This window comes from Rhipicephalus microplus, unplaced genomic scaffold (assembly GCF_043290135.1).
Source record: "Rhipicephalus microplus isolate Deutch F79 unplaced genomic scaffold, USDA_Rmic scaffold_198, whole genome shotgun sequence".
NCBI classification, from domain to species: Eukaryota; Metazoa; Arthropoda; class Arachnida; order Ixodida; family Ixodidae; genus Rhipicephalus; species Rhipicephalus microplus.
This window is the reverse complement of record NW_027464769.1, coordinates 252,118-273,220: the sequence shown is the minus strand read 5'-3', so window position 1 is coordinate 273,220 and position 21,103 is coordinate 252,118. Positions and strand designations below refer to the sequence as shown.

General features: G+C 51.1%; 1 protein-coding gene across 1 annotated transcript in view; it reads left to right on the top strand.

Moving 5' to 3' along the window:
* Window positions 1-21,103, top strand: part of LOC142791899 (uncharacterized) — a 42,950-nt gene that overhangs the window by 16,303 nt on the left and 5,544 nt on the right. The window contains exons 5-7 of the mRNA XM_075885575.1: window positions 5,321-5,417; window positions 11,893-12,026; window positions 19,467-19,514. Coding sequence (XP_075741690.1) covers window positions 5,321-5,417; window positions 11,893-12,026; window positions 19,467-19,514 — 279 coding nt within the window. The remainder of the gene's footprint in view (window positions 1-5,320; window positions 5,418-11,892; window positions 12,027-19,466; window positions 19,515-21,103) is intronic.

The window sequence follows — 21,103 nt, the reverse complement described above, 5'->3', positions numbered from 1 at the left end:
CGGCTGCACCGTGGTGGATGATGCAATCCTGGCAGCCACAAGCATCTGCGCCGAAGATTTGCGGGGCGACACGCTATGCCCCAACGTGCAGCAGAATATTATGGTTGTCAGCACACCTAGAAGGGAAAATGCCAACCACTACGTCAAAGTTCGGCAGATCGTCGTCATGGGCCGAACATACGAGGTCAGTGCCTACGAGGCCGCCCCTCATTCCACGTGCAAGGGCGTGATCCGAGGTATTCCACTCGTAGACGGCCCGAATGATATTGACAACAAGATTGTAAATGAAAGAAATCCGCTAGCCCTGGCAGCCAAGCGCATAGGCAGCACCGGTACGGTAATCGTCGCCTTCGACGGTCATAGAGTCCCAAACTTTGTACGCTACGGCCCCACCCTTGTGCAATGTTCGCTTTATCGCAAGAAAATAGACATTTGCTACGCTTGTGGTCGGCTCGGTCACCGTGCTGATGTGTGTCCCAGCCCAGGCGACATCGTATGGTATGTCGGGGCTGTGGGGCTTCAAATCCTGACGCACAACACAAGTGTACCCCCAAGTGCAGGCTGTGTGGTGGGCAACACCTCACGGCTGACAAGGACTGTAGGCAAAGATTCCAGATCCCGTATGTCGTGCGACGAAGGCGCTGGGAAAAGTCTCGCGCCACCGATCAAGGCCAAGCCACGGCACCACCATCACCCTTCACGGATGGGCAGGACTTCCAGCAGTCACGTGGTTCCGGGGGCCGTTCCAGGCGACGTTCTCGGTCCCATTTCAGGGGCCGTTCCCGGTCCAGGAGCCGCTCCCGGTCCCGAGGAGGAGCCCGGCGCTACAAGTCTGGGAGCCGCTCCAGGTCTCGATTCAGGTCTACCGGGCGTCAACAGCAGCCTAGCGGGGTGTCAGCGAGAAGCAAGAAGTCGGGCTCTATAACCTGGGCCGACACGGTCCGAGGAGGGCCAGTTGAAGTACTGTCGGGGTCACTCCCAGAGCATGCGGAGAGCACGCGCGAGATTTTCCAGCTGAAACGCGAGAACGCCGCGATGAAGGAAACTATAAACAGGCTTATGTCCGAAATTGCTGAGATTAAGAACGCGAGAAACCCACCACCGCAACCCGCCGCCGCATGCGTCGCCGATACAATGCCCCTACCCATGGAGGTGCACAGCACTAAAGCCGGCGACAGCAGCAGTGAGGGTCAAAGTGCTCCCAAGAAGAGGGCCGTCGCCTACGAACAGGAAGGTGTAGCGATTCGAGTCAGGTCTGAGCTTCGAGACACGCTATCCGCGCTCAGTGAAAGCATCAATAAGCTCGGGGAGAATTTCGCCCAACTGCAGATCACCCTGGCCGCGCAAAACGACCGAGTATCCAGGGTAGAGTCGTTTCTCGAAAGCGTAGTGAAACCAGCTCTGAACTCAACCGCCGTCGTACAACCCCAGCCCGGCGCTACGGGCCCCATCGTCCACGCTATTCTTAGCCAATCTGAGGGCACCACCAGCCCACAAAAGCACCAAGATGGCCAAGCCAAGTGAGACGTTTCTCATTTGGCAATGGAACTGCAGGGGCTTCCCTAGTAAAAAGGCGTCCTTGCAGCAGTACATTCGATGCTCTAGCGAAAAACCCCTCGTCATTCTGCTTCAGGAAACATTAACTCCAAACGTCACACTGACTGGTTACAAGCCCGTCTCGCGTTATTCGGATGGCCGGGGCGTCTGCACCTTGGTCAGTAACAAGCTCACACACATCTCTCACGACCTCAAAATGGCCACCAGCAGTGCCGAATATGTCATGACCGAGATTCTGCCGTGCAGCTCAGACCGAAGCAGCATCTTTTTTCTCAACGTGTAGAGTAGCCCTAAGGACCGACGGCAGCGCTTCAGGGCCCTCATAAAGAAGGCCGTCAACTTGGCAGGTCCCAACCCCCTGGTTGTGGCGGGCGATTTTAATGCTCCGCACCACACTTGGGGCTACCCGTACAATACCAGCAAGGGCGCGGAATTGTGGCAGAACGCGACGGACATGGACCTGACTCTAATCACCGACAAGGCCTTTCCGACTCGGTTGGGCACCTCATCCTGCAGAGACTCCACTCCCGACTTGACCTTCGTCAAGAATCTCCCCGATGTACAGTGGGCCAACTCAAACATTGACTTAGGTAGCGACCATTACGTCCTGGTGACGCAGTTCTTAGTGGTTCGAAAGAGGGCACGAGAGTTTTCTTGGACAAACTGGGACCAGTTTCGCAAAGTCCGCAACGACCGACCCCTACCTGCAACCAGGCCAAGCCTACAGGAGTGGATTAGCCAGCTCAGAGAGGACGTCATAAGTACCACGAAGAATATTAGTAGTGACCTTCCGGTTGAAAAAATGGATAGCCGCCTTGCCCACCTGCTCGAGGCCAAGCAGTCACTTCTCGCCCGCTGGAAAGGCCAGCGCCTCAATCGCAGGTTGCGCAAGAAAATCTCCGACCTAAACAAGACCATCGAGGAGCACTGTCACGTCCTCTCCAAGCAGCAGTGGGACGAGGTGTGCAACTCGGTAGATGGCCAGATGCGTAATGGCAAGACATGGAACCTGCTCAAGCACCTGCTCAGCGAGACTAACACCAAAACTAACCAGCGGAACGTACTAGTGCGAGCCATGCACGAAGCCAAGCAATCCTCTTCAGAAGAGGAGGTTTTGAAGCAGCTGGTGCAAAAGTACCTCCCTGTCGACTCGAACCCCGCAACAACAACGTACCCTGAGTACTCAGGACCAGCCAACACTGAACTGGACGCCGAGATATGCCACGAAGAGGTTCGGCAGGCGCTTTACGGGCTCAATGGAAGGTCTGCCGCGGGCCCCGACGGCATAACTAATAAGACCCTGCGCAACCTGGACGACCGGTCAATCGACTACCTCACCGAGGTCATCAACGAGGCATGGAAGAGCGGCGAGGTCCCCGACCCGTGGAAGGTCGCACGCACCATGCTCATTCCTAAGCCGGGGAGGCCACCCAACTTGGACAACATGCGCCCCATTTCGCTCACATCCTGCGTGGGAAAGGTAGCCGAGCATGTGGTCCTCAATAGGTTGACTCGGTACCTGGAAGACAATGGGATCTACCCGTACGCTATGATTGGTTTTCGGGCCAAGCTTTCGACGCAAGACGCTATGGAGCTGCTCAAGCATCAAGTCATCGACTGCAACACTCGAGACATGCGGGCCATTCTCGGCCTCGACTTGGAGAAAGCCTTCGACAATGTTACTTACTCTTTCGTGTTGCGGTCGATTGCTGAGCTCGGCCTTGGAGTCAGATTCTACAAATATATCAAATCGTTCTTGACCCGTAGGAGAGCCACCCTCAGTGTGGGAGACCTTGTCTCCGAGGAGATAGAGCTGGGATCGCGCGGCACGCCACAAGGGTCAGTGATATCGCCCACCCTGTTCAATCTTGTCATGGTCGGGTTGTCCAAGAGGCTCTCATGTATCGAAGGCATTAACCACACAATTGACGCGGACGATATTACCATTTGGTGCACAGGTGGCAGCGACGGGCAAGTCGAGCGCTCCCTGCAGGAGGCCATAGACACCACGGAAGATTACCTCCGTCCCACAGGCCTGAGGTGTTCCCCAAGCAAGTCCGAGCTCCTCCTTTACCAACCCACTAGGCGAGGGCCCAAGCCCAAAAACTGGCAGCCGATCTCGAAGAGAGTCGACTCCATTCGGGTCCTCGGCATGACCATCGAGTCCAATGGTTCCAACGGCAAGACTATACTCAAGCTCGCCGCCAAGACGGATAACGCGGTTCGGCTGGTTCGGCGGGTGGCCAACCGCTACCAAGGCCTCAAGGAAGACAACCTAATCCACCTGGTCAATGCATTTGTGCTCTGCCACTTTTCATATGTCGCAGCCATGCACAATTGGCAGCGTGCCGAGCGTGACAAGATCAACGTCTTGCTCAGAAAGATTACCAAGCGGGCCCTCGGTATCCCGATCAGGACGCGCACTGAGCGCCTGCTCCAGCTCGGAGTACACAATACGTTGGAGGAGATTGCCGAAGCGCAAGAGCGGGCCCAGCTCGCGCGCCTTTCGAGCTCCCAGACCGGCAGACATATACTCCGAGAGCTCGGTCACTCTCCGGCTGAAGTCGACGAGAAGATGAGGCAGGTGCCCCGTGAGATTCGTGACCTCATCACCGTGGCACCGATACCGAGGAATGTCCATCCCGAGCACAATCGTGGTAGGCGACGGGCTAGAGCTGCCACTCTTCTCAAGCAGATTCACAGTGAGGAGCACGGCGTCAGCTTTGTCGACGCGGCAGCGTACCGTGGGAGCCGCGCCTTCTCCGCAGTCGTCGTCGACTCCAAACAACAAATCACCAACTGCGCATTGGTTCACACTGACGATCCGACGATTGCCGAGCAAGTGGCCATCGCCCTGGCCATCCTGGAAGGTGAAAGGGAGGTCATCTATAGTGACTCTAGGTCAGCTATTCGCGCTTTCGAGCGCGGTGTAATCTCCAAAAAAAGCCCTGCGCGTGCTCCAAAGTGGTGGCCGCGACGGCATCAAGCACTACGTACTGATTTGGTTTCCTTCACATGTTGGACAGGTCCAAGGCGCTCCCGCCAACCTCAACGAGTCTGCCCACGAGGCCGCGCGCGCACTAACCGACGGCACGGGTTCCGGGCAACGATTCGGGGCCAACGGGGTTGCGAAAAACAGGGACGCGCCTGCCACGTACAACGAAATAACAAAATATTTTTACCTCGTGCGGAGACTATATCCACTCCCTCATCCAAATCTTAATAGGCCACAGGCCCTTACGCTCAGACTACTGCAGACCGACACGTACCCTAACCTGAGATCCCTTCACGCTATTTATCCGGACGTGTTTCCCAATGACGCTTGCCCCGCATGTGGGGATGTATCCACGCTGGCGCACATGCTCTGGGAGTGCAAGGCAATGTACACTAACCCCAACACTACATCGGTCAGGTGGGAGGCGGCCCTACGCAGCTCCCTCCTGGCCGACTAACTTTGGGCCGTCCAGCAGGCCCGCGGAGCGGCCGATAGGCTTGGCCTAACGGTCCTGACGTGGGAGTCGCCCGCTGCGCGCTGACACGCGCCTTGCAGGACCTCAATAAAGTTTCGCAACCAACCAACCAACTGGGCAGTGCGCGGGAGTACAAAGGTTGACGTCACAGCGACGGCAGTTCTTTTGGGGGGGGAGGGGGGGGCACGCCGTTTGGCACCACCCAGAAAGGACTATGGTGGCACCCAGGGAGCCGCTTGGGAATAGGTCAATCCGGGTCTGCATTCTAACGCACAACCATGTTTTCTCCGCAGTGCGCCATCCAGGGAATTGTTGCGGGTGGTTCGCCTCAAGGAATTCTCCAAACCCTGCTGCCTTTGCTTCTGATACCTGTCGGCCGCTACATTCCAGGTAAGATAGAGCGACAACACATACGCCCACAGCGCGTGCTTCCAAGGGGACCAGGGCGCCCGGTCGACTCCTTTTCCTTAGACATACAAAACGAAGCGCAATCCTTCCTCGTGCCTCAGCTGAGGCATAAGGTAGAATTACTGTTACTCGTGTTTCTTGACGCCAATGGCAACCGACGGCCCTTAGATTTCTTGATCAAAGAACAGTGCATTCCCCATCTTTATTCCCGGGAAAGCCGCAGACCACTGACAGGCGTTTGTGGGATGCACGTCATCGCTTCCTTATCAGTTTCGCATGCATCATGGAGCTCGATTCTTTTCGAGCTAGTTGAATTGGTAGGGGGGGGGGGTGCTGAGGTAACATTTGCTCCCCTTCTCTTCTAATGGAGAACTTTGAACAGGCTTACGTATATACTTAGGTCGACAAAAAATTTAGAGCTGACTCAGATTCACTCATGAAACGCTCCTCGTCTTTATAATGGGGCTCACTCGGTTTAGACTCGCCAAAATATTACTCACCTGGAGTCATTCAGACTCCGGGTGCGTAATAACAATTGCGACAACAAAATAAAGGTAAGCTTAAAATGTTGAATTCGATTTTTTTGTTCACAACGAGTGCTGACCACCTAGGAGATCAAAATATGCATTTTACTAGTGTAACTATCATGCCATATGATGCTTTGAAAATGAATCTGAGTGATGGAGGTGGAAACCTTCAAAGTGTCAGCACCCTAGCTCTAGCCTGAACGCAAGGGCTAGTCAAGAGTCCCTTAAAGGAACACAAGTAAAATAACAATTTACGTCATAGTGAAAGCTCAATTTATGACAACGTCTAAAACAACAATATTGTTACGTGATTTCGTCTGAGTGAAAGAGGGCATAGTGGGGCATACCCAAGTAAGGTGCCTCAGACTGAGAGTGAAGAAGTGGACGTTGTCGGTGAGCTGCGTTGTGGCTGCGGACTGACAACTGTTATTTTCCACGTAACATTTTGGTGGAAGTGCTGGGTGCTCTTCTGACAACGGAGCTACGCAGTGGACGCCTCCTTAAGTCTGCTACCATGGCTCCGGGTGAGGATACGGCTTCGCCACCTACCTCAGCAACGACAGCAACCCGGTACGTCGCCCTAACGCAACCCCGTGATCCCAGTACCTTTACTGGAGAGGACAACGCGAATGTGGACAAGTGGCTTAGCATGTACGAGCGCGTCAGCAAGCAATATGGCTGGGACCCAACCGTTATGCTTACGAATGTCATTTTCTATCTTGACAAGACCCCTCGCATCTGGTTTGAGACCCACGAGCACGAAATCACCAGCTGGGAAATGTTTAAACAACAGCTCCGCGACCTTTTTGGCAACCCGTTTGCTCAACAGCTTGATGCCCGAAAGCAATTGGCTGTACGTACACAGACGTCCACTGAGCCCTACTTGACTTATATTCAAGACGTCTTAGCTCTGTGTCAAAGGGCCGATCCCAACATGACTGAGGCCGACAAGATTTCGCACGTTTTAAAAGGAATCGCTGACGATGCGTTCAGCCTGCTTGTATTTACCAACGTAACGACCATCGACGCCGTGATCAAAGAGTGCCACCGTCTCGAGCAGGCGAAGAGGCGACGCATTTTGCAGCAATTTCAGCGCCTACCCAACACCGTGGTAACGTCGTCTTGCGAAGCCACTCCTTGTCATCCGTCTGCAACCGAAGACGTGACGCGCATCGTCCGACGGGAACTCGAGGCCGCTTACCCGGCTGCCAACAAACCGACGTTGCCCGACGCCTCAACGCCAGCTGTCGCCTTGATCCAGGCTGTTGTCCGCCAGGAATTCGCTAACCTTGGTGTCCTGTCCACTGCACCCACACTGGATAATAATGGTCCCTCGATAGCTTCTGTGGACATGAGACGTCGCCGTCCGTACTCTATTCGAACCAGGAACCCGTCTGAATGGCGAACAGCTGATGATAAGCCGATCTGCTTCCGCTGTGGTCGCGCAGGACACATCGCTCGTTACTGCCGCAGCCAATGGCCATCTATGTCTTCTGGCTCGTACCCCGCTTACAGTAACTCATTCCGTCCACCAAACCACCGTTATCCGACCCGCACTGAGTCTACAGCATTTACTGCCCCTGAGGACTACGGCCACCCTGTCCCGTCGTCGCCACCGCCTCAAAGCCGCCCTTCTCGTTCAAATACGCGTCGCCGCTCTCCCTCGCCATCGTTCAACCGCCGCATGTCCCCGGAAAACTAGGCTGCGCAGCTTCTAAAGGTGAAGCTGCCCTGTCGACCTTACCCAAAAATCCTCTGTTGCCCTTACGTTTCAACTGGAACACCCTAGAAGTATACGTTGATGGCACACCTGTTGAAGCTTTGATTCATACGGGCGCTCACGTCTGTATCATGAGTTCGCGTTTTCGTCGTCGCATGAAGAAGGTCCTCACGCCCCCCTTGACCAGTGTCGTCCAAGTTGCAGATGGCGCAGCAGTCCCTGTCGTCGGTATGTGCACAGCTCAACTTACCGTAGCCGGTCATCAAGTGGTCGTCCTTTTTACCGTGCTTGCAACATGTCCGCACGACCTCATACTAGGCCTCGATTTTCTTGCCGCCAATTCTGCTCTGATTGATTGCTCCACTGGTGTGCTCCGCCTTGAACTGCCACAAATCAGTGCCGCCCCGTACCAACCTACATGCCGATTACAATGCAGCGACTTTGTTCGCCTGCCCTCCAAAACTGACGTACGTCGATTTTCTGTGCTCACCAGCTGTGCCCGACGGTGACTATTACGCTACGCCTCTCACCGACGTACTCCTTGCGCACAATGTTGCAGTGCCCTATACGGTGCTCAGCATCACAGTTAACAAAACTTGTCTACCTCTTGTCAATTTCAGCTACATGAATCATGTGCTTCCACAAGGCATTTCTGTGGCCCACCTGTGTCCGTTGCTCGATTCACAAATTGAAGTGCTTGCCTTAGACACACTTGTTTCACCGCAGCGCACATAGCTCGCAACACATTCGGGCAGCCGTCAAATTGTAGACATGATCGCCACTCATCTTCCGCGTCCGCAAGTTGAAGCCCTACAAGATTTTCTCGAGGCCTACCAGGATATTTTCGATTTTGGTGACCGACCTCTTGGGCAGACGTCCTTTGTCCAGCATCGCATACACACAGGTGATGCCAACCCTGTTCACCGCCGTCCCTACAGAGTGTCTGTTTTTGAGCGGAGCATAATTCAGAAGGAGGTGAACAAGATGCCAGCGAAGGACATTATTGAACCATCCTCCAGTCCCTGGGCATCCCCGGTGGTATTAGTTAAAAAGAAGGACGGATCGTGGCGATTTTGTGTGGACTATCGCCACCTTAAACCCATCACCAAGAAAGACGCATACCCTCTGGCACGCATTGACGACGCCCTTGATTGCCTCCATGGTGCCGCCTACTTTTCTTCCATCGATCTTCGTTCTGGTTATTGGCAGATTGCCGTGGACCCCATGGACCGAGAGAAGACGGCTTTTGTAACACCCGATGGCCTCTACCAATTCAAAGTCATGCCTTTCGGCTTATGTAATGCCCCCGCCCCCTTTGAACGAATGATGGACTCCCTGCTCCATGGATTCAAGTGGTCTACGTGTCTTTGTTATCTGGATGACATGATTGTGTTTGCTCCCACTTTTGAAGCGCACCTTGAGAGACTGTCGAAAATTCTTGATGTATTCCGTCTCGCCGGCCTTTAGCTGAATTCATCCAAGTGCCGGTACGGTCGCCGTCGCATTACAATATTTGGACATATTGTTGACGCTTATGGCGTACAGCCTGACCCAGAAAAAGTTCGAGCTGTGAAGGACTTTCCTGTGCCAAAAACCGCCAAAGATGTCCGCAGCTTTGTGGGGCTCTGCTGCTATTTTCGGCGGTTCATCAAGAACTTCGCGGAAATCGCTCGGCCCTAACAGATTTACTCAAACCAGACGAGACGTTTACCTGGGGTCCCTCGCAAGCAGCAGCATTTTCCGACCTGACCACTTTGCTCACTTCTTCTCCTGTGCTGGCTCACTTCGACCCTACGGCACCGACCGAAGTGCGCACCGATGCCAGCGGTTACGGAATAGGCGCTGTGTTGGCTCAGCGACAACGTGGGCAGCATCGCGTGATAGCTTATGCCAGCAGGCTGCTGTCCACCTCGGAGCGTAATTATTCCATTACATAGCGCGAATGCCTAGCGCTGGTGTGGGCAGTCGCGAAATTTCGCCCTTACTTATACGGCCGACCATTTATAGTTCTCACCGACCACCACGCTCTCTGCTGGCTCGCCTCTCTCAAAGATCCCACAGGTCGTCTCGCCCGCTGGGCACTCCGCCTCCAGGAGTATTCTTACACCGTAGTATACAAATCCGGAAAACTGCACAAAGATGTGGATTGTCTGTCACGCTACCCTGTGGCCGACTGCGATCCTACGAGCACTGACTCTGTGGGCTGCGTCCTTTCCATCTCCCAGCTGCTTCATCTCGCGGACGAGCAGCGTCGCGATCCGGATATCAGCCGCATAATACAACTGCTCGAATCTTCACCGCAAGACGCTTCTGTTCGCATGTTTACCTTAAAGGACCACACCTTATATCGGCGTAGTTTATCGCCCAATGGTCACGACCTACTTCTGGTCATACCAAAGCACCTGCGTTCCACAGTCCTACGCGAGCTCCATGACGCGCCAACCGCGGGTCACCTTGGTGTCTCTCGCACATATGACCGTGTCCACCGCCGCTTCTACTGGCCTCGCCTTTCACGCTCTGTACGTCGCTATGTCAACGCTTGTGAAATTTGCCAGCGTCGCAAAAAGCCGTCGGGACCCCCTTCCGGTTATCTTCAGCCCATCGACATCCCATCGGAGCCATTCTTCCGTGTTGTTTTGGACCTTCTTGGTCCCTTCCCAACATCCGCCTCCGGAAACAAGTGGGTCGCTGTGGCTATGGATTACGTGACGTTACGTTATGCAGTTACGCGAGCCATGCCAACAAGCTGCGCTACAGACGTCGCTGATTTTCTACTACGCGATCTCATTTTAATGCATGGAGCCCCTCGTCAACTGCTGACAGACCGAGGCCGTACGTTTCTTTCGAAAGTGGTTGACGATATCCTGCGTTCCTGCTCTACCCAACATAAGCTCACGACATCGTACCACCCCCAGACAAACGGGCTTACAGAACGTTTAAACCGCACCCTGACAGACATGCTATCGAAATACGTCACGGCCGACCATCGTGATTGGGACCTTGCACTACCCTACGTGACGTTCGCATACAATTCCTCCCGGCATGACACTGCCGGGTACTCACCATTTCACCTTCTGTTTGGACGCGAACCAACACTGCCGTTGGATACCTTCCTGCCAGCCGCTGCGCAGTCTACCTCTGAATATGCACGCGACGCTATTACCCGAGCTGACCACGCTCGTCAGCTTGCCCGCAGCAGATTAATGGCGTCCCAAGACTCACAGAAGCATCGTTACGACGAGCGGCATCGCGACGAACACTTTCCAACAGGTTCCCTCGTTCTTTTTTTGTCCCCTACGCGACATGCAGGCCTTTCAGAAAAACTTCTCTCTCGTTTCACGGGCCCATACCGCGTGCTTAGACGAGTGACCGACACTACATATGAAATTGTTCCTAATAAGCTATCAACCTCTTCCGCTCTGTTGTCAAGGGACATCGTCCACGTATCAAGGCTCAAGCGTTACCGCACTGCTCCTGCTGTGGCCCCGTAAACTCGCCGGGTCGGCGCTTTTGCCGCCGGGGGTCGTGTTACGTGATTTCGTCAGACTGAAAGAGGGCATAGTGGGGCATACCCAAGTAAGGTGCCTCAGACTGAGAGTGAAGAAGTGGACGTTGTCGGTGAGCTGCGTTGTGGCTGCGAACTGACAACTGTTATTTTCCACGTAACAATATTATCAACAACAGTGCCCTACTTACCGAGAAATTAAGGTAAATGCACAAGAACGCAAGTACCACAGTAGGGCAATTTCAAAATGATCCCGACGACAACAGACGGACCGCCTAAAATTAATCCCAGTAATTGATCTAACTTGACTAAATAAAGAACCATCCGAGCATCAAGAGACGCAATAAAATGCTGCTTATTCGTTCTTGTTTGATTCATGGAAAAAAAGATCCACTGGACGTTACTACGGGGAATGGCTGGAGTGGTTCAAAAATTCAGTTTTCACTTGGTTACACGGGACAGTTGGTGCCATCTAGCGGGCACAGTGGGTGCCATTCTGATTCATGCCACAGGGTAAAAGAGCCATGGCTGGCTTACTTATATGCAGCTTCGCAGTAAAAATAGCATAATTCTATAGCAAATCGCTCCAAATCGAGAACTTTTTAGCCGGTGGCGCAAACGTTATAGGTGTTGCATTACTCTTTTTTTCTCTTTATTTAAATTTTATGGCGGATCTGTCTAATAAACAAACCTTTGCATTTTTAGGCGGAGCCGACCTCGGTGGTCTCCTCAACATGGCAGGATCGGGAGGACTCGGCACGGGTTCCCTCGTCAGAAACGACTCCTGCAATGGCTCGATCACCATAACCCTGCCTTCCATGGCCGGAAACCTCACCAGCGTACGTCTCTGCAAGGCTCCTACCTTAGGTTTATAATTAAGCGTTTACGAGACAGACCACCACTCACAACACGAACTGAAATTACCCCTCGAATTGGGATATCGCCTATCCCATTGGCTTAAACAAACCATGCCTTTCTAGTTAAACAAGAATTCATATTTTGTCCATTTCACAAGGTCTCGAAAAAAGATATTCCTTGAATCACATGGCACAAAAGCGAACATGCATGTGATTCCGGTCACGTAATCTTTAAGTGGTGCACGTGGTTGAGGGTACATATATTATTGCAGAAATTCAGTACACTTTTATTATTAACAATTTCCAACATAAAATGCGCAGATATACATTCCTTTTTATCGAGTGAAACTAGCGCTGCCTTCGCTTGACAAATGATCTGGTGCTGGTGAGCGGCAACATAAAAGTTCTTTGCCAGGGGACTAGCAGCATCAGCCGACGGGTTGGAAAAATATCAACAGAGCATGGCTCGATAGGCGGTAAAAAAATTCACGTGGTAGTAAACGTTTAGACATGTACTTGACCAGCCTTTCAGCATAAAAAATGGGTAATAATATCTAAATTCAGGTGTTGAACTACACCTTCACTCGCTCCTGTGAAAACAAAACGAGCGTAATTAACCGTTTGTTAGGAGTGCTATCAGCGTCGCTATTGCTTCTCGACGTGGCTACTCCTATGGAAAAGTTCTGCTTTCAAAATATTCATGTGCTTTACAAATAAACCACTGTACGTTTATCCACTACCAAGGTGGAGCTAATTGTAGCGCTGTAAAAAGCTGGGTCGAGAAAAGTCAGTTGTCTGTCCCTTTATTAGGTGGAGTGCAGATTTTGAAAGCGAGTTTTTAAGTTTGGTTGTAAGGCAGTGGTATAAAAGCTGTGGCTGTAAAATTTGCAAGATAGTCAAAAGGTATGCGCAGGTTTTAATACAGCCGCAACTCACTTTCAGGATGTAGTTATTATATTTTAATTCGGTTTTTCGGTTTTTCAAGGTGTATGTATCTTTTTAACAAGCTGTGCTATTTTCGGATCATTTGAGTTTTGGAAAAGGCGGCTACTAACGTTTTAGAGAGTTTAAACTGAAATTGTGCTCGTGTAATAGAAATAAATTTTTGTGTTTTTATGTTTGCCAATGTTTAAAAACTGTCACCTATGAATGTATTTTAATCTAAACATCTAATTGTACCTCAGGACATTCATTCTTTAACCAGTTATGTATATGTCCCTAATTAACTCGTGAAAATCTTGTTTGCTCAGACTTGATAGTAACGGAGAAAAAGGTACAAAATTCCAAAAAATTGTTTCAAGGAAAAACTCAGAAATAACATAATGGTGCATGCATTTCCTATCAGCGTGTCAGAAGAAAAAGGCCAATTTTTTTTTTGAAGCCGCAAATGCACAAGAGTGACATACTTTTCTAAAATATTGAAACGAAGATGCGCGAGCCTACGGGACGCGGAAGAAGAAGAAGAGTAGTGGAGCTGCGCCTGGACTGTGTGGTTGCGCCTGGACTGTGTGGTTGGGTGGAAGCGTTCTTGGCCTGTCCCAGAAGTACGCTGCTATTTCACAACGTCTTTTCACCTCATCTGTAAATAAACACAGTCACTCGCAACAGTTTGGTGGAAGGTGCCGGGTACATCGATCTGGACGACCCAGTTCTACCGATTTTGCGACGGAGCAGACGCTTGGCAGGCTTGCCACCACAGCTACCAGACATGGAGGACGCGGGAGCAGGCCATAACAACCTCGTTGCTGATGAGCAACACGCTCACCCGCCAGGACAAGATCGCTGCGGCATGCCGGAACGTCAGCCGAGGACCTTTTCGGGGCAGCCGGATGACGATGTTGACGACTGGCTCAAGCACTACCAAAGAGTGAGTCGCAGCAACCGCTGGAGCACTGCTAAGCAGCTCGAGAACGTGGTGTTTTTTCTCGTTGGCACCGCGTCTCTTTGGTTCGACAACCATGAGAGTGCATTGACCACATGGGACATTTTCGTGGACGAGCTGAAGAGATGTTTTGGTGACTCAACAGCTAAGGTCAAGCAGGCGGAGCAAACGCTTTCACGCAGAGCTCAGTTACCTGGCGAAACATGCACCACCTACATCGAGGCCGTCTTGAAGCTTTGCGGAATCGTGAGTGCGACCATGTGTGACGAAGATAAGGTAGGTCATCTCCTCAAGGGAATCGCGGAAGACGTGTACAATTTCCTTATCACTAAGGAAGACTTACACACACCTTCTGACCTAAGGAGACACTGCCGAGCGTTTGAAACCCTAAAGAGGAGGAGAGTCCTACCAAAATTTGGACGTCTTGACAACGTGCCCACAATTGCAAGTGTCAACCTTCCATCGCAGGACGAGATCTCTTCTCTTATAAGACGAGTGGTCAAGGAAGAACTTGCTCAATTGCAAGCTGTGGACACCGCTAGTGTCTGCCATCAGTGTGCATTCGACCAACGGCCCCGTGAACCACTGGTACCTAGGATGCGACAGAGCTACTTTGAGCCTCGCCCGAATTACACCGATCGGTTCGAACGGAGGAGTGAACGACCACTCGGAAACCAGGAACGCAGGCAAGCTGCGTCACAGCGATTCACTCCTCGACCACCATCGCCCGGCTTTTATCAACCGACGAGGTTTACTTCACCGGGGACGACCAGACGCGACACCCGTACTTGCTACAACTGCGGGCTACCTGGACACATCGCTAGGTACTGCTACCGTCGCCAGCAGCGAGCTCCACGTTTCAACGTGTACACGCCCTATGTACCTGCTGGCGAGTCTCGACCATTTCAGGGCTCTTTCCAACAGCAACACGCAGCACGTGCTGACTCGCCTTGCTCCGACCGCAGCGTTACCCCACCACCAGCACGCCAACAGCGATCCCCGTCTCCGCGTCGCCGCTCGGGGACGCCACCACCACTGGGAAACTAACTGGTGCGACCAATGGGGGCGAGGCCGCAAAATCATCTTCCGCAAGACCCCCTTGTGTTGTAATGGTTGAGAACAAAGTGAGTGTTTTTGTAGACAATGTGAGTACTGTTGCACTAGTTGATACCGGTGCTGCCGTTTCCATAATGAGCATGTCTTTTAAAAATCGCCTAGGGACGAAAGTAATGTTTGCTTGGAATCGGAGTGCTACGTTCCGCGGCGTAGGGGGAGAAACGTTGAGCCGGGTTGGAGTTTGTTATGTTTTACTTTCTATAGGAAATCAAACGTTTCGAGCGGAACTAACGGTGCTTGCACGAGCGACCCATGACGTCATTCTTGGTATAGATTTTTTGCGGGAATGTGGTGCAACTCTAGATTGTGGTAGTGGTGGGATTATTTTTCGTCCCGTGTTGCCGCCTCCATTGACAAAAGATACCATTGATGACTGCTTGGAAGTGTTTTCCGTGTCTGAAGACGTCTGCTTGGCCCCACATACCGCAATGTTTGTGCGTGTAAACTCTTCGCGTTCTTGTGCGGGTTCTTACTATGGTTTAGCCGAGCCGAACTTCAGTAACGCCCTTAAGAAAAACGTTATCGTGCCTCGTTGCCTCGTGCTCATCGTCGATGGTTGTGCCGATTTGTGGACTGTGAACGTTTCCGCGCAGCCCATATATCTGCCTGCAGGACTTAAATTGGCAAGCTTTCAAGAGCAAAGTACTCTTACCATACGGTCACTCCAACTGTCGGTGGATGTAAAGAAACCCCACGCCAACTCGTACCGCGACTATTCTGCCAGCATTGACCGTATGATTAACAAGTCACTTCCATCAACTGAACGGTCGCTGCTGCAGGAGGTGATCACACGCTACGCCTCAGTCTTTGACTTTGCCCAAGACGAGACGTCTACCGTTACGCCACCGTCTTCACGTACGCAACACCGCATCTATACAGGCCAAGCACCACCAATACGCCAGAAGCCCTATCGTGTCTCGCCTTCCGAAAGGAAATTCATCGCTGAGCAAGTTGAAGACATGCTAAAGAAGGGCGTCATACAAGAATCGTGTAGTCCATGGGCAGCTCCTGTCATTCTAGTGAGGAAAAAGGATAATTCATGGAGATTCTGCGTAGACTATCGTCGCCTAAATGCCATCACAAAAAAAGACGTCTACCCTTTGCCACGTATAGATGACGCCGTGGACTGCCTGCATTCTGCCTCCTATTTTTCTTCTGTGGACTTGCGTTCTGGGTATTGGCAAATTCCTATGCATCCCTCAGATAAAGAGAAGACGGCCTTCGTAACACCAGATGGTCTCTTTGAGTTCAACGTTATGCCTTTTGGTTTGTGCAATGCTCCAGCGACATTCGAGAGATTTATGGATACAGTACTCCGTGGACTAAAATGGGAAATTTGCATGTGCTATTTAGATGACGTGATTATCTACGGCAAGACTTTTCAAGAGCATAACCAGCGCTTGTCGCTTGTGTTTGAATGCTTACGCGAAGCTGGCCTTGTTTTAAACTCAAAGAAGTGTCATTTCGGAGAACGTCAAGCCCTCGTATTAGGCTTTCTCGTGGATAAAGAAGGCGTGCGACCAGACCCACAGAAGACCACAGTGGTTCGCAACTTTGAACCACCACGAACAGTGAAGGACCTGCGAAGTTTTCTGGGTCTGTGCTCATATTTCCGCCGATTTATTAAGAACTTCGCACAACTTGCCTCCCCACTGACGTCCCTTCTTCATAAAGACACACCGTACTTGTGGGATGATAAATGTGAGGCTGCATTTCAACAGCTGAAGTTTTTATTGACTTCAGGACCCATCCTAAAGCATTTTGATCCTGATGCTTTGACTGAACTTCATACTGATGCGGCTAGGTGTTGGTGCTGTGCTGGTCCAACTCTGCAACAGTCGCCAGCACGTCGTAGCATATGCCAGTCGGACACTGACCAGAGCAGAGACAAACTACACCGTCACCGAGCTCGAGTGCTTAGCAGTCGTCTTCGCCATTCAGAAGTTCCGACCGTATCTACATGGCCGCGAGTTCACAATAGTGACCGATCACCACTCACTATGCTGGCTTGTGGGGCTTCGTGACCCGTCTGGCCGGCTGGCTCGTTGGGCGTTGCGCCTCCAAGAGTACAGCTTTTCTGTTACCTATAAGAGCGGACGATGTCACACAGATGCCGACTGCTTATCCCGCCTTCCTTCAGTGCACACCAATGCTGACGACAATGACATTGATGACTATTTAGTTTCTGTCTCGTCCGACTTCCCAGATACCAGCAGCTTCAAACGTGAGCAGCAGCGCGACCCTACTCTGAAACCTTTGCTCGAAGCTGCACATAACTCCGTCGACAAGCGCTTTAAAATTTCAAATGGCTTGCTGTATAAAAGAAACTATTCAGCCGATGGCCTCCCGTTGCTTCTAGTGGTGCCGGAAAGCCTGCGCCAGGTCGTCCTTCGTTCTGCGCACGATGACATAACATCTGGTCATCTCGGTTTCACACGTACGCTGCATCGACTACGTGAGAGGTTCTACTGGCCAAAAATGTGGAAGACCACAAAACAGTACGTCACCAGCTGCGCTATATGTCAGCGCCACAAGCCATCCACCACTGCCCCGGCGGGTTATTTGCAGCCCATCCCTCCACCGACATCCCCTTTTGAAAAAGTCGGCATTGACTTGCTCGGACCCCTTCCTAAGACTCCATCGGGCCACCGATACGTTATAGTGTGCGTGGATTATTTAACGCGTTATACGGAAACGGACGCACTGACATCGGCCACAGCAGCCGCTGTTTCTTCTTTTCTGTTACAACGGGTCATACTGCGTCATGGTGCTCCACGGGTTGTCATCAGTGACCGTGGACGACAATTTATGGCCGATGTGGTTGAAGAAATTTTGCGCCTCTGTGGCTCCTTTTATCGCCACTCCACCCCTTACCATCCGCAAACTAACGGTCTCACTGAGAGAACAAATCGAACTCTCACGAATATGTTATCGATGTACGTTGATGCTGACCACAGGAACTGGGACACCGTCTTACCGTTTGTTACTTACGCGTATAACACCGCCAAGCATGAAGTTACTGGACATTCACCCTTCTTTCTGCTTTACGCACGAAATCCACAAAGTTTTCTGGACACTCTATTACCTTTCTCGCATCAGGAAGATCTGTCCATCGCTCAGACGTTGTGTCGCGCTGAAGAAGCACGTCAACTAGCGCGCCTTCGAACATTGTCTTCGCAAGAACACAGCAAGAGTCGCTACGATGCCAAGCATATCCCCGTAGAGTTTTCTCCTGGTGACTACGTGTGGCTGTGGACTCCTGTTCGTAGAAAAGGATTGTACCGGAAGTTTCTAGCGAACTATTCCGGCCCATTCGTGATAGTCACTCGTCTCAGTGACGTGAATTACGTTGTCGCCCGAGTCACAGCCAATAACCGGCGTTCGCGCACTACGCAAGTTGTTCACGTAGCCCGCCTCAAACAGTACCATCATAGGCCTATTTATCGCGCTCGGCGAGCTTCGTCTGCCGCCGGGGGAAATGAAACGAAGATGCGCGAGCCTACGGGACGCGGAAGAAGAAGAAGAGTAGTGGAGCTGCGCCTGGACTGTGTGGTTGCGCCTGGACTGTGTGGTTGGGTGGAAGCGTTCTTGGCCTGTCCCAGAAGTACGCTGCTATTTCACAACGTCTTTTCACCTCATCTGTAAATAAACACAGTCACTCGCAACAATATAAAGAAATTTATTTCAGGTGATTGCAAAATTCTAAAATTGAACTTTTCTACCAAAGGAAGCCTTGATGATTCATTTGTGGTGTTTAACGTCCCAAAACCACCATATGATTATGAGAGACGCCGTAGTGGAGGGCTCCGGAAATTTCGACCACCTGGGGTTCTTTAACGTGCACCCAAATCTGAGCACATGGGCCTACAACATTTCCGCCTCCGTTGGAAATGCAGCCGCCGCAGCCGGGATTCAAACACGCGACGTGCGGGTCAGCAGCCGAGTACCTTAGCCACTAGACTACCGCGGCGGGGCACCAAATGAAGCCTCAACCCACATTAGATGCCCTAAAGAGAGGTATAGATTCCACCTGCTTGAGACCAAGCTCATTCCAATATATTGCGCGTTTTATTTTTGTGGGGTACTGTGGTTGATTATTACAGCAAACGAAACCTGAAGCCATTTTTTTTCTGGCACCTAATGCGTTCGCAGACCATTGTCACTGACGTATTCCACTAAGAAAAATGAGAACTAACGCCAACTTACAATCTTATAAGCAAATTAACAGAACGTTTTAGAACGGAGTCTTAACAACCATTTTAAAGTCTTCATTCGATGAATGCCCATGCAGTCTGTGTACTTTCCTTATTCCTTTTCAATATTGCACAGAACTTAGCATTATTTGGCTCTTTCATTACGATGCCAGAGAAGTCAGCAAGATGATGTTCCCACTGATTTCCATTTGTTGACTTTGGCGTGTGCAGTGCACCGGTGACATCCTGCAGATGTGCACGGCTGGACAACCGACTACGGTAAGCTGCTCCTACCGCGTCAGCAAGGCAACTCAATGCAAGTAGACTCGCTGAAACTTGCCGCTGGCAAAGTCACATCAGATAATTATCTTGACATGGTTTTTACGTCTTGAAGAGCATTAAGATTAAATAATGCACTAAATTGGTGTGAGAAAGGGGGAAAGCAAAGGTAGAACTTCCTGAGAGCGTTAACCTTTCCAGCTCGACGTGCGAGCGCAATCAACATAAAAGCCCAAATGTTTTGAACACTGGGTATATTGAACAGTTTGACAGCTACGCATCACTAATAATAACGTCTATCTAAGAAGGGAGGCAAGGAAGCAGAAAAGCAAAGGGCAGAGGAAGGAGGGAGGGGGGAGGGGGCTATCCAGGAAGGCGTCTTGTTGGCTACCCTACGCTGTACTCTAATATCTGTGGCTATACGAGCTAAACCAACGAAATCATTACGAGTCACGACATAGTGAAGAATTCCGGCAACTTTGACCATCTGGTGTTCCTTAAAGCGCACTGACATCACACACTGCATGAGCCGCGAGTGTTTCGCATCCATCGAAATACGACCGCCGTGGCCAGGATGAAACCCGTGACCTTCAAATAAACAGCTAAGCACCGTAAGTTGTTCACCACCGAGGTGAACGCCACGCCCGTTCTGTCAATAGGTATGATGCCCATGACATTAGCGACCAAACTCGTCGAAAACGTGCTCATTGGATGTATACGCTAGACAACTGGAAGTAAAATGCGACCATGATGCGATTTCATAGAACGATCACGTAATCCAGAGGTAACCCAGTAAATCAGAAGTGCAACACATTGGAGGGAAAGCAGTGCTCTTGCATTTCTTCCTTCTTGGCCTGATCTTTTCTCTCCAGCCCTATTTGCCTCCAATATGTCGTACGAACCTGGCCAAGCAACCTTCTCTCTAGAAGTTCAAAGCTCAAGACCATTAAGAAAAAGTTTCGCGCCGTGCTGTAAAAAAAATGGCGTAAGCTTTTATTTGTGCTATTTTCATGACGGAAGTTACGTCAGAAAATCAGCTTATTAACACAGTTTTGTGAAGTAAATGACTTAACTTAGAAAAGAAAAATATTCCCTCAGTTCTCGACGAAGTTCGACATAAGGAAGTGCAAACACAGTGTTTTAACACTTTTGTGTCTAGAATTACGAAGATCCGACACACATATCGGAATCTACACTAAGCGGTGCTTTCGTGAAGCAGTTAGCTGAATTACTTCTTATTGTCAGCATGGGCAGCACGTCCTGTTTTTCAAGATAGTAGCAGCACCAGCAGCGTATGAAATTCGTCGGTCATGTTGCCATCGCATAGTTTGTTACCCACCAATCGCTGTCATTTTCAATACCTTAACGAGCAAGGAAAAGATATAAGTAAAGCTAACAGCAGGCCGCAGGTGAAAACTTTATGACCAACCGTTTATGAGATACTCACGCGCATAAGGAACATTGTATGCCATGCCGACGGGTTGCCATTCCGCCATTCCATCAGATGGAACCTGTACTGAAAGCCCTCGATACCTTCGAGTCAGACCTTGCCAGTCTTCAAGGATACTACTGACTTTAGCCGACTTGAA